The sequence below is a fragment of the Manacus candei genome, unplaced genomic scaffold (assembly GCF_025592945.1).
Source record: "Manacus candei isolate 608988 ecotype Guabito, Panama unplaced genomic scaffold, ASM2559294v1 h1tg000018l, whole genome shotgun sequence".
Classification (NCBI taxonomy): Eukaryota; Metazoa; Chordata; class Aves; order Passeriformes; family Pipridae; genus Manacus; species Manacus candei.
In genome coordinates, this window is record NW_026138066.1 from 18,543,665 (window position 1) to 18,558,154 (window position 14,490).

General features: G+C 39.5%; 1 protein-coding gene across 5 annotated transcripts in view; it reads right to left on the reverse strand.

Annotated features, from left to right (window-relative positions):
• MICAL3 (microtubule associated monooxygenase, calponin and LIM domain containing 3) overlaps positions 1 to 14,490 on the reverse strand; it is a 134,541-nt gene that overhangs the window by 79,369 nt on the left and 40,682 nt on the right. For 3 of the 5 annotated variants that reach the window (XM_051784886.1, XM_051784885.1, XM_051784888.1), the window contains exons 14-16: positions 13,812 to 13,924; positions 13,255 to 13,317; positions 12,349 to 12,522 (exon numbers count right to left, since the gene is read on the reverse strand). In XM_051784886.1, coding sequence (XP_051640846.1) covers positions 12,349 to 12,522; positions 13,255 to 13,317; positions 13,812 to 13,924 — 350 coding nt within the window. Of the gene's footprint in view, positions 1 to 1,620; positions 1,726 to 3,619; positions 3,677 to 5,820; positions 5,914 to 11,187; positions 11,281 to 12,348; positions 12,523 to 13,254; positions 13,318 to 13,811; positions 13,925 to 14,490 lie in introns of all 5 variants that reach the window. The other 2 variants (XM_051784887.1, XM_051784884.1) reach the window with 2 other exon arrangements.

A 14,490-nucleotide genomic window follows, 5' to 3' on the forward strand; every position in this document is an offset into this window, starting at 1 on the left:
CATGACCCATGAAAATATCTACTTCTAGCCACTTAGGATAGGCTAACCTCAAGATTAAATTTACTGGACAAAATGCAAAAGAGCTTGGCTTTCACAGTTTCCCCAATTTAAAGAAATATAATTGTTAATACACAAATTTTCCATACTTAAGATCTTCAACATTTAATCAAATTTCTTCTCAGAAAATGCCTTACTTTTCTAAGTTGTCTTTCTCTTACCAAACTATTTTTCTTGTTTTCTTCCCTTACATCCCACATCATAATCCATCATTGCTTGCAGTGTTCCAACATCTGTTTCCTCTTTTTCCTCTCTGCCCTACCCACTTTATGCTTTCCTCTACTTTGTGCTCTCTGTCTCCCCTTCATTTTCTCTCCTTTTCAATTCTGCACAATGCAGACATTAGACAATTTCAAAAATAATTTCTGCCTTTGCTTTGCAATGCTGTTAATCTTTTACACCCTCAAAAGGAGTTTAAAGTCTCCAGAGAGCAACACAAAAGGCAGGAGCAAGATGTTTTGGTCTAGATCTTCGTTTCTGTATCATCATTTCAACTGCATAAGAAAATGCACATGAGCATTGTGGATCATGCCCAAGATCTTCAGTTGTGTAACTCATTAAGAAACAAGTGCCACTACATTTAAACCAGTCTTCTCATTCAGTCTTTCATATCTTGTTCTACGTCCCCAAATCACAAATCTAGCCAAAGGTTCACTGTTCCTTCCGAGAGAACAGCTTCACTGGCTTTAATCATCAGTAAAGATGGCACCCCAAAAAAACCCCAGCAATGAAAAGTGACCTAGAAGCTATAAATTTCCTTTCAGCATGGCTTGGAAAAGTTATGCCTACCAGCAAACATTCTGGGACTACTTATGTTCCAGCTCATGAAGACAGCTTGATTTTAGATGGTTAATTCAAAACAATAAGTTATAGAAAATAAAAAAAAATCACTTTTGTAGATGGTGTTTTCCAAAAGCACTCTGCAGTTTGCCAAACGCTGCTGAAGGTAACTGAAAACAGAAATAGGGGAAGCAACTGAAGAACCCCAGCTCAAACTGGCACCTTCCCATATCCCAAAGACAGCACACTGGAGAGAAAATTAAGCACAAAACCAAAACAAAACAGAAGAGTATACTGGAATCAAAGAAAACCCACACAAGCTGCCAGCTCTACCATTGGAAATGACTATGCAGGAAGCATGGACACAAAAGTAGTACTTCAGAGCCAGGAATAATGCTTGGAAAATGTGAAATGTTCTTGCTTCCAGAAGAAAGTAAATCTGTGAGCAGTTGACTGGTAAATGACCACTGTGAGATGATTTGATCTGGAGCCCAGCTGGTTTTCAGCATCTACATGCTTAAGTTTAGAGGCTGTTTTTACTTTATTTTTTATATTGCGTTTTGAGGAACAGAAACACTGTCCCTCACCAAGCAAGGAGACAGCTAAGAACTGGTAAGTCAGATGAAAACACTACACAAAATAGACTTGACTGTTGTTTTAACCATATGACTGTAGAGCAGTGGCCACTGTATTTTGGTGAATTTTTCTCTGTGCCCCCAGATTTCACCTGTACCCAGAATCCCGCACTGACACAGGACACCAGATAGGCAGGGCTGTCATCACCTGATGCCTCACTGCACGTCTGGACTCCAGGAGGGCAGCCAGCTGACATGCCCTTTGCTCAACATTCTCAGGCACTTGGTCACCAGAAAATAAACGAGGAGATCTCTGTGAGACGAGGAAGGAGGGAGGAAGTAAACAAACCAGCAAAAGAAAGTCCCAAAAGGAAGAGACACCAAAATGCCAGCCAAAAAGGTATGACATTCACATGCAGAACAGCAAGAGGAGCTTCTCATGTGAAGACTTTTTCCCCCAGTGTCTACTGCCCTAATGAAGTGCTACATTTTGACCATTAAGGGCAAGAAAAAACAGTAGATTTAGTTGTTATTCGCAACTCTCCCACTAGGACCTGCTGCAGCCAAAACCAAACAAGCGTGTAGCCTCTCTCTCTGGCATTACCATCAAAAAATAATTTAAAAATGTGGCTTTATCATGCACAGAGGAGCTTATTTGTCAGTTTATTTCCCCATAGTTCTCCGTTCTCAAGGATCTCCTTTAAATATCTAAACCTGTACTTATTTGTTTCTCAGACTTTGTGCACAGTCACATATTTTTAGGGTAATGTCCTTCAGTTCTCATAGAGAATGGAATGAACTAATTTCCTAAAGATGGTGGTATATGCAAAGTGAATGCTCTACATGCCAAAGAGAGGATGTTTTAATGAGCCTGGCTGGTTGAAGCTAAGAACAGCAAAACCAAATACTCACAGAAGCTGCCAGTTTTACTTCTGCAACTTCACTGTCCTACTTATTCTTACTCCACTACCATGTCAACACACCACAGGCACAATATTTGACACCTCTGCTATTCTGGTCTTTCATATCAACCTTCCTAAACTGTTGTGTGGTGCACTTGGTGACATGGAAAAAAGACCTGGCTTGTGGCCTGCTGTATAAAGCAGGAGTATCACTTGCAGTATCACACAGACTTCAGCTAATTTGTTTGTAGAGTACAAAAGCAAATGGACCAGGAGCTACAAACATGTGCATCAAGAAACCTCAGGTCTGATCTGTCAGGAATGCCAGGGTACTGCTTTGTATTGTTTATTGTCCTCTAATGCACAACAGAAAATTGGGTTCACACCCAGTTTACGAGAAACATCTTTCCCATTCAGATGCATTAATAATACTCTCTACTTTCAAGCTGCTTTCAGTTCCACCTACTCCTTCCTACTAGATCATTTTCAATAAAACTAGGGCCTATTACAAAGCTGTGGGTTTCTGTGTCGCTGCAGACACGCGTATTCATTTTCTGTTGCCTGTCAGAAAACATTCGGCCCACAAGAGGCTTTTGTTAGAACACATTCTGAAAGTTGCAACGGTTTTGTTGCTGGCTACCACTTATGACTTAATTCATTCAAAGCCTTTACTGGAATGTCAATTAATTTGTCAATATGAATTCAAATCAACCGATCCTTTTGAGTGCCCATCTTTTCTTTTCCCATGCTTCTGTATAATACTGAGCCATTCAGACAGACTGTTGAATATTTCACTGTTAAGAAGGCTTCAAAGTCTCTATACTAAATAATGCCTCATCATTTTTCGTTTTACTTTGGCCTGTAGGAGGCAAGATGGAATGCCAGTTGTTTAACCATCCAGAAAGCAAGCAGTGAAAACAATGCAACCACGTTCGCATGAATTAGCACAAAACATAACTCCTCTTGTTCTGCTACAGCCACAGCATACTTCACTAAAGAGGTGTAAGAGGAAAAGGAGAATGAGAAGAGCTCAAGTGCTAGATCTAAGGCAAAATAAAAGCATATAGCACACTGTTGATGAATGCTTGTTATGCATTTATGTGGGTATCACACAGAAAGGATCGCTCCTAAATGACTCTCAGCAGTTCCAGCGTGTTAACAGCAGCATTAGGATAAGTGTGTTTCACTACCCAGTATATTTGCTCTCTGTATTGCACACATCCACCACAGCTTTGTGTCATCATTGCACACATCCACCACAGCTTTGTGTCATCAGTGTCCATGCCATTTGTTCATGCTCTTTACCCTTTCCTGTCTGGGACTCTGCTCCCCAGGATAGCCGGCACCAGGTTCCCTGAATCTCTGCAGGCAACAAATTATGAGCTTAAAAACAATCACAGACCAACCTCCTAATCAAAACACACTTCATCTGATTTTTTTTTTATGAAACAGGTAGAAGAGAGGCCATAACAACAGCAGAACAGTTTATTAAGTATATTCTAAACCTGGCAATAACAAGTTGGCTCCTGTAGAGAAATTTTTTTCAGTAAACAATAATATAGTACCATAATGTAATGAAATTAGTACAATAAAGAATGAAAGACACTCAATATAACTCATACCGTGAAGTTAGTTCAAAGGAAGGAAATGAAGAGTTTAAAAGAAGTGGCAGAATGAATGCATTAGATGTGCAGAGGTAGAGGTTTTAAGAGACAGAGTAACAAGGACACATCTGTCTGACTTGCTATGAGGCTTAAGCCAAGATAATTTCAGGAAAAGAAATCATTCCTAAGGAAAAAAGAATGTCTCCAAAAGAAGACTACTCAACTGAGTCTAACAGATCAGTTCTGTAGCACAGAGGGTAAAAATTCCTGAGAGATAAAAGAAGGAAGACTGATTTTTCTTTTAATTATTTCTTTGAGCAAGAAGGCAGGAAAAAAAATTTTCTGTGGGATACAACATAGAAAATTATCAAAGTACACTTGAACCCAGCAGTAGCTGGTTCTCATGACTGAACCAGGCAACCAAAAAGGCACAGGACAAACAAACACTTGGAGAGGCGAGGGAAGGAAAATACAGAGCTGCCAGACCCTTAGTGACTGAAAGCAAATTTCTCTATATGGAAAATGAATCCCCATGCTATAGATTAGAAAACAAAACTCAGCATTTAACTGCCTTAGTTTCTCTATTTGTAAGCTTGGGGGAAACCCTTCTTCTTTCATAAAACATATCCCTCAAAGTTCTCAAAGGATTTTGACAAGAGGAAGGCAGCAAGCTATGGACATCATCTGATAATGTCATGCTCCAGTCAAAACCTATCCAGGTTTTGCTAATGAAAAGGGCTTTCCCCACCCATTCTACCTCGATGTCCATTCCCGTATCCTTCCTTGCACTGTACACTGTCCACAGTGTGGCAGAAAACCAACCACCTTTTTTGTTAGGACAGGTTCAAATGGGATCAGTAAGCAGACCTGACCTGTTGTGCAGATGCAGACCACAGAGGCAGCAAAGAATGTGTGTTCTGGAGGCTGATAATAATTAGACCAGATAAAGTGCAACATGTAATTACTCTGAGAAATCACAGCAATAAGGCAAGTCAAACTTTATGACACAGAATAAAACTTGTCTACTCTGCTGAAAGGTAACACGCCCTTACAGAGTTTATGGGCATACAAGTGTTCAGCAAAGAAATATTCTCTATCTACAGGGAAATTCATTTGTACAATCTTTATATGAAGTAATGGAACTTCAGCTACCTTTTATGACCTCAATAGTAGTTCAGGATTGATCAGAAAGGAGTGGATTTTATTATGGCAGTAGGAAAATTAAACAAACATTAAAAAAGGAATACAACTCAAAGAAGCACAATGACAATTACAAGAAGACACAAATATAAAGGATTTCAGGTAACATTTAACAAGGACAACAAATATACGTGCACAAATATCTGGATGCATGTTTACATAGTGGCTCAAAACAGCTATCACTGCTCCAGGTTCAAAGTCAGACAGACTGAACACAAACTCTTGTGAGACAACAGCCTGAGTGTGGGGGAAATAGAAGGACCACAGTGGACATGTGCAGGCCACTACAACACCCCAAAAAAGCACTTCATACAAATAATCCTAAAAAAGTTTTATGGATACAAGGGCAAATTTTGAGTTGAAAATTTAAATTAAGAGTGGAGATGGAGTAAAGTTTCATTTTCTTTCCCTCCATTACTCCAAATGCTTCTTTTCTACTTTGCTGTATCTTAACACCAAGAAAGGCTACTGTAATTAAAAATTAGCCTATAGCAAAATCTGAGTCTCCAGTGGAGCCTCTCCATGTTTCCAGTGAGACAATGCTGCCCTATGTTTCTAACCTCAGAGGCTGAGAAAGCCCTATCAGCATCTGAAAAAAAGAAAATTGTGAATCTCTTTGTAAATGGGACATCTGGTAACTGATCTAGTCACTTGTACAAGCAGCAATGAAGAGAAAGGGACAGAGCATGCAGAGGGAATCACCTGCTGTCTGGGATACGGTGGAGAGGAAGATGGAGTGGAAGAGAGCATGATCACTTTTTTGGGGCAGGTCCGAGAACGTTCCTTATGCCTCATCTTTTTTTAAAACAGAAAAAGAAAAAAAAAATTCATAATAATGGTAGAAAGGAGATAACATTACCTCTGGTCTGGTAAGACTGGCCAGAACACACGAACTGAGAGACTGTGACCTTATGCTCACACCTCTCACAAATGACCAAAAGCCACAGTTTATCTGAAGCTTAGGGACCCAAGTTTTTTATGCAGAGCCACATGATCACAGCCAAACACAGACTTGTATCAATCAATTAAACCAACAGCTTCTGACTCAAGGTCTTACAACCAGTGAAAGGCAAAACTTGGAACCCTACACAGCACAGTTGGACTGCTCTCTTTGCTTCATGAAAAATTACTTATTGCTTTGCCTGGCAATGTTTAAAAATATCCATCCCGTTGACCTAAATACTCTGGCTTGCAGTTCATTAGTAATACAATTCAAGTCACAGCATTCTGTCCTCAGCTTCAGATCCCTCTTCTTAAACTTCCAGATATTAAACCATCTTTGAACCATTTTTAAGTTAAGCTGTACTACATTCTAGCAGAAGAGAAATACAGCTGGTTTATAGCCAAAATGCAGTTGTATCTAATAGCCTGAATATTACACAATTGCACATACAAGTCCTCAATTTCATGCCCTTCTAGTGCTGTACCTCCTTACTATGTACAGTCTCTTCTCCACCACCACTTCTTGTTTATTAATGTATCTTCTGCCTGATATTTCCTTTACTTGTGAGTTCTCACCAGAGCATATCTGGAAATGGTTGCACTGTGAAAAACAAAACATTGTGTCCCCACAGCCACTGTTAGATGAGTCTCCAAAGAAACTGCACGTGGTTTAAAGGAATTACAGATGTTCATTACTGCCCTTGCAGCTGAGCTGGCACTAACATCTGTTTGGGTGTTCTCTTCCCTTTCAGCAAAAAAAGTAAATAAATAATCAACTCTTCTATTTCAAACAGATGCTACAAGCAGCTTAAACTAAAACATATGACTTTGCACTTAAGTGGATGAAGACTATTCATATGTTGTTTCAAAAGGCTCATCTATGAAGTCACTGATTTCTGGTTGAAAGGATGGTAACATTCTCAATCACAGAGTTGCTCACGGGTTTTCATCTGACCATGGTCAAGTTTGCATTTCAAATGGCAAAATTTTCACAAACTTGCTTATTTTTCCAAGGCAGACCTCAGAATATAACACTGTATAGGTATATGAGATACGTGTTCAGTCCTCTAGTAGGATGTATTTCTGAGCATGCAAAGACAAGGGTGACTGTAGGAAAGAGAAAAAATACATCAAGAGATTTAAATAAGAAATCTAAGTTTAAAAAGCAGTATTTGCAGAAATCATTGGTGTTGCAAGTTCTCTTCTGTTGACATTTCAGCTCTTGCTGTCTGTGGTCATCTCGGTCATGGCATATCTTTCAGAAACAGTCCAACAAAGTTACTGAAAAGTTTGTAATACTGCCCTTTATCACACTTTAGGGAATCATCTCAAAAGAATAAGCATCAGATCTCTAAAGGCAGAAAAGATGTGCACCAAAGGACATGGGATCTCCATCTTACAAGTGTCTTTCTACACATCAGTGATCTAAGTTTATGTATTACACACAAAAGTTGCTGCTGACAGGAGATCTATGAAACTATAGCAGAAAACTGCTGAAGGTTGTAAGCTGAGAGTCTGGAAGTCCAGGACAAAATTCAGTTTAAAAGGCTTGTCTCCAGTACCATGTCCAGTCACATCCATCCTCTTCTGGATAGACCATATGGTTTTCAATGCTTTCATGATCCCCAATGAGATGCTACTTCCCAAAAGCAGCCAAAATGGCTCAGAAAGCAACAGAACATGATCTCATACAAGAAGGCATTCATTTGAGGAGATTAACCTCCATGCCATGAAATACAACCCAGCCTTTTTAGGAGATATTACCATCATATAAGAAAATCACATTTTTCTTTACTATCATATAAGAAAATTACACACATTTCCACTGTGCACATACACTTCACAGTATCTTCATGCATCAGTAGCTGCTGCTGAGGTGCTCAAAAGAACGTGAACTGAATTTTGACAACACAGGTCAACATTCTCAAAGTGTAGCTCAATAAATCAAACTTCATAATCCAATTCACAAGGAATGCAGGCCACACTAGATGCTGAGGAGCAGACTGGTGAGGTTTTTTAAGCCACTTGCTCTTTAGCCTTCCCCAGAGAGACACCATTTAAGTCTTGTGATGAAAGCAAAAAGCACTTCAGAGCAGATTCTGCCAGGATGCCACTCCTTCTAGGAATTCTGTTGTAGCAACCACCCCTACCCCACCTATACAACACACAGAGAGGCATTCTGCCTAACAAGCTCAGTGAATCACCTCATACCAGGGCAAAGCAAGATTCTAGATTTAAACTGATAGGCAACTACAGCTAAGGAAATCCATCTGACAGACACTACCAGGCAGTAGCCCAAGGTAATGCAAATTTCCCGTCAAAACTGTGGGTCCAACCCAGAGCATATCCTCTGGTTTATCCCTTGCAATCACTCTTATGCTTTTGCTGTATAGTTTCCTCTTCCATGCAGTTTCCAAAACACAGGAAGGACCAAACCTGTCAATCACATAACTGCCCTTCTGCCAAAGAGCCCCGAGGATCTCAACTTCATATCCTAAGAAACCTGTGGTTTCCCTCAATAACACATCACCCTTTGTCCCCTTAGGAACTCTTTTGCTCCTCCTCTTCAAAGCACTCTTCAGTAGAAAGCATTTGCTATATGATATATCTAACAGTCAGTAACAGAAGTTTCTGCTCATGAACCTCAACTCCTGTGCCAAACGAGAGAAACAACTTTCCAACAGCTTCATGAACAGCTCTTTCTAGCAAACATACATCCTCCTAAAGAACTTGTCAGGAGCAATACTAATCCTGTACAGCATGTCCTGTGACATGTACTGGTACCCAGCACCAACTCCCCCCTTGGCAGTCTGTAGCCCAGGAAATAGCTTTAAGGCCAGCTTTAAAGTGCCCAGTGTCACTGCAGAAAGCCATTCCAGTACCATCAAGAGGTGCAGTCCCACCACTGCCACATTCTGTGTGCAAGAAACCACAGTTACAAGTCTCAGCAGCCAGCCAAGGGGCTGCTCCAGCAGCAACTTCCTGCAGGATGGATTGCTGTCCAAGCTTGGCAAAGCTGGCTGCTTGGCCCAGTGGATGGCTTTCCACCTCAGCTCATCTTTGATCAGTCAAGAATAAATGGTTCTATATGTGTCCATGGCTTTTGAATGAAGGTAACCAATGTTCTTCACTTCCCCAGGCGAGCCCCTTTGGAACAGGAACTCTCTCAGTTGAGTTTTTGCATCCTTGAGACTCAGTTTTACGCTTCTCCATTTCAAAAGCACTGCAAATTCAGCATGAAATCTGGACCCAAGAATCAATCATCTTCTATTGACGCAGTAAAGCCCATCAAGGAAAGATCATCTCCTTGTGTAATCTTGAAAAGGAAATCATCCACACAAGGCAATCATTGCCAGCATGGAACAAAATAATTTAAGTCCTCTGAAAGAAAAACTGCTACAAAAAGATTTTTAAAGATATGTCCTACATTACTGCCTATAAAGAGATGCTATCAATGTTGAAGGAGAGCAGAGAATTTTTTCCTTCCTTTTGTTTTGTCTTTTTTTTAAAATTGTGTAGTGCAGGTAAAAACAAAAACAAACACAGGAACAACAAACTGCTCTCTGATGAGGAGAAAATGCTATTAAAAGCAAGAAACAAAAGTTCATCCTTTTTTTCCAACCAATTACAGAAGGATGACAATAAGAACTTCTTCTGTTTCGCTATAAAGGCTTAATTATAAAGCCTTCATAAAGTTTCAATAGCAGGTTCAAGTAGGAATCTCAAGACTGCTCAAATGTGATATTTTCCAAGTGCTAAAACACAAAACTTCATTTGCTTGAACAGAGACAGACAGACAGTGCAATCCAGTCTTCCCTTTTTTTCGGGAGGTAGCATAAGCAGTGCTCATCAATTGACTTCATATTGTATGGCTTTTTGGTATCAGGGTTTTTTTCTTTTTCCTCTTTACTTGGTAAGTATCCTTAAAAAATTAAATATTCCTCAATCATGGATGATGTGCATCCATCTGAAAGTGCTCATTAGCCTGTAAAGAAGATTTTGATGAGACAGAAGGTAGAAGAACAAACACTGAGTCAGGAAACCAAAATGTCTTGATGGTTCTACTAACAATAATTCCCCTGGCTTAGGTCTTCTTCCTTGGAGAGAAACCTTCTAGATCATGGCACTAGTCATGACATGCAGTATTAACTGTGTTGAATACACCCCAAACACAAAGATCACCATGAATCCATATTCATGCAGAACAGTGGATTTCCAAACCCAGTGGTGCCTTCTTCCTCTTGACTCCAAAGTATGCTCTGATTAAACCACAGCCAGGAAGAAGTAGATATTTTTCCAAATTATGGCTGCCTTAAAAATACCTCTCAGCACTCTGAGAAACATGAGGAGGCCACTTGCACAGAGAAACAGTGGAAGCAGAGGAAGCCAGTGAGATAAGTATCCCTATCTGCCTAAAAAGATCATCTGTCACAAGCCTTAACTTTGGAAAGTCTGTGGCTGCAAGAAAAGCACAAGCAATGACAATGGGCCGAAACAAGGGAGAGAAAATAAAATTTGATACCTGCTGATTTTTCTGCTGATGATCCCTATTCTGAAAACCTCTGTGGCAGAAAACCTGAAATCTACTGAATTCACAATAAGATGGGAATCTGCAATGCAATGAGGGTGAGAAGTTGGCAAGGAAAGCTCCATATGGTATAAAAGAAAGGGAAACCACAGTAAAATCTCTTGCCAGTACAGAACACATAAGATTTAGCATATGAATAGCAAAACTGATAACCAATTTTACTAGTTATGCCAAGGAAGAGCTTTAAAATCATAGATGGTATGACACCTTTTACCTTGTGGGTTGCCAAAATTGCTTGCATGTTTTCATTTTTCTTTCTAACAGAAGAATCTAGAAATCCTGTAGCAAAAATTTCTACTGCAGCATCCACTGAAACCTCAGTAAGTTGAAACTATCAGAGAAGATTTGATTAAATCCTTTTGAAACATTAAACCGTGCATCATTACCGAAGGGAGATGTTGACTCTATTCACTGAAAGTTAAATTATTTAAAATAATGGACTTGGACAAGGTGCTGGAAAAGGACTGGTTTAAAAACATGACAGTGATGGTTGGTGTTGGGTGCAGGCAATGCATTGTACTTAGAATCAGTTTCTTTACCTGTTTCCACTGGGGTATGGGAGCAAGACGGCCTTGCTCTCGTCTGCTGGATGGCTGGTTGTGAACACGTTCTTGATAAGGCAGGACAGGTTGCTGCATGCAGGTTGTAGGGAAAATGGGACGAAGGAGGAAAGATAAAATAGTAAAGGAAACTCAAAGAAAGCCACAGGAATGGAATACAGAGTAAGACAGACAAACATTCAAGAAAAAAAATAGGGTAAGGGAGAATTCATTTAGCAAGTAAAACATAAAAAGGAAAAAAAAAACCATCCAAAAATGGGAAACTTAACATATTTTGGACTTTAATTTCACTGTTTCTTCAAATCATTGGCTGAGTATTCTAGTCAATGTGTAGCAGCTGAAGAAACATTTGATTGGTAAAAGGTGGGACAGACATCACCTTTCTGAGATTATGTTACACTACCAAGGCTGATGTGTAGTGTAACATAGAGAAACTTGACCTGGCTTTAAAGTGGCCAGGTCAGGTCCCACTCACAATGTGGCCATGGCAGCACAGAGCTTGGCACAAGCTGTGAAGATGGACTTATGCAGTAGAGCAAGAACTCTGTCACTTAAACCCTACTGCTGACACTGCACTGCCAGCAGGAGCTTGAAGTGACTCAATCTGACTTCAAAGACAACTACCCAGCAGTTGCAGTTCAGATTCCATCCTGAATAACCAGCAAGCCTCAGCTGGAATGATACAAATATCCTGATTGCCAAGAAACTCCCAGGCATTTATCTGCTGCACTTACATACATGTACAAACCTTAATCACAATTCACAAGAACAAACAGATGCGACCTGATATGAAAATGTTCAAATCAGAATGATTGTTCTTGAACTGTGTAAAAGTGGAACATTCCCGGAATGCTTTCAAAGAGCAATAATAGTCATAAAAGAAACTAAATTGCTGGTAATATATTTGTGAAAGAGATTATATAACATAATATAGGCAATAACAAAGAAATAAACTTTTCTTAGGAATTTCTTCTTCACCCCATACTCATAAATTTTAAATTTCTTTGAGTAAGTTTCACTCTCCTCTAAGAGAGCCTTTGAAGTAAAAAAGGCTAGCATCCAGTCTTGAGGAATGTGTGCTATTATTCCTTATTTTCCTCCACAATTCCAAAATAAAGGTGTTCTTATCCCATCTCCTACCTGTCTCCGTAAGCTTGAGGACGGCACTGGCGCATTCTCTTCGAACTTGGCCAGTAGCTGGGTTGCCATAGACTTGACTTTGTTCTGATTCCCAATGGCAGCATCAATCCTCCTCTCTGTCAGGGCGCTCACCAGTGTGGGCCTTTCTTCTCTGTAGCTCCGTGGGAGGTCCTCCTAAAAAGCAGTGACATCAAAATTCAACAAGATACAACGAGATCACCTTTTCCCCTCTACCTCTTTGTTGTGAAGGGTTTCTAACACTGTAGATAACAAGTCTGATAGCCTGCACTTGCAAGCTCACATTTTAATTTCCTTTGGCATGTCATCAAATGTTCTGTTAAACTTTACTTATCTTTTCAACCACATGTGATGCACTTACCTACCAAAGAGGCTACAGCTGAAACACCCCTGTGAATCCCATGACATAAAACAAAGGCCTGTCTTCAAACCTTCTCACAATGAAGTCAAAGCACTGAATTTTAACTCACCTGTACCTATTTGGCTACAAATATTTAATCTGAAAGCCTGCCTTATGGGGCCTACTGGAAAGGTTAGTGCTTTTTGCACTAACCAAGGCTAAAGTTTAAATGTCCATGAAACTTCTAACAATAAGGCATTATTTAACTAAAGTTTTATTCTTGATGTCCTCATCAAACCACAGCAAATTGCTATTAAAATAGAACATCAGGGAACTGCAATATTTCATTTGCTGTGTACTACTCTTTCATAAGCATCAGTAAAATATTTGTGCTAAAGATATGACAAAGCATAATCTTTGAAGAAGAATTAATTCTTGTCTAAAAAACCTTACATAAATCCAGTCTGGATACAAGGAATGAAAGAAGTGGGAATAAGGTACCTACCATGTATTTTCCTCCCTGACACCTTCCTTACTGTAATACTTACATCCTCAGATTGGCTGGTTTTTCTCCTCTTTCCTGCACCATCCAGTTCTTTTTCTTTCTTGTCCTGGAAACAGAAGGAGTAAAGGAAAAAAAAGCAAAGATAGGGACTCTCATATCTTTCTGGGCTGAGATAAATATCATCAGTGCACTTAAGTTACCTTGAAAAGCTTATTTAATTCTCTGGGCTCACTGTCCATTTGGTCAGGAAAAGGGGTATTTTTCCTACATATTCCTTAGAGGATTCTTACCTTTGAACTGGACATTCAACAACACTTTCAACTCATTGGAAACTCAGCAAACAGTTATGATTCAACACAAAATACATCCCCAAATCTTAGCCACAAGGCTAAGATTTTAAGACTGAAATATACCACTAATTGAGAGTACATATTACGGACGTAATTCAAAAATGTCATGTATTGTCCCATACCAAGAGCTGGTAAACACGTGGCCTCTTGCAAACACACAGCAGATGCACACTTACACCTGCATTTTTAGTACCACTACTTGGACAGGAGCCTGACAGACACAAGTGTTCCCAAGGCTGTCCATGGTTACCTTGGGAGTGCGTTTCCGAGAGATGCTCTGTCCCAGTTTGCTGAGGAAGGAGATGGGTGACTTGGTACTGGCAATTAGGGCAGCTTTTTCTTCTGCATTCAGGTCCAGACTATCTGTTAGGAAAAACAGGTAGAACAAGGGAATGCCAAGAAGTTTTCTTCTGTGGTGCTGTTATTAAATACACAACTGAAGGACTCACTGATTTTTTTTTTTTAACATAACAGTCTTTTCCTTGAATTCTCTGTACAAAATTACTATAATGTCTAGAATTAATACCTTTCTCAGCTACTCTTCCTTTTCATTTTGCCCAAATGAATTCTCCTTTCAGGGTTTATAACCATCCAGAATAAATGCTGTGTTTATTTACTTTTATATTTAAAAAGCACCAAGATCATCAGTATTCTTAAAGAGTGCAGAGTTTTAGAAATAATACCCAACATATTTTTAAAAGGCTACTAAAACCACTCTTTTTCCCCCAACCAGAATAAAACACTTGAATCATCAGTTATAAAGAAAGATCTATAACAACATTATTAATATTAAAAGGTTGGCCCTATTGATTTGGGTTAGGCAATTACATCTTTCAGTTCTAATCAAAGGTATTTTATTCCTCTTGGCCTGAAGTTAGTCTCAGCATTCACTGATTGTAAATAGGTATAATACTCAGTCAGTGTTTTGA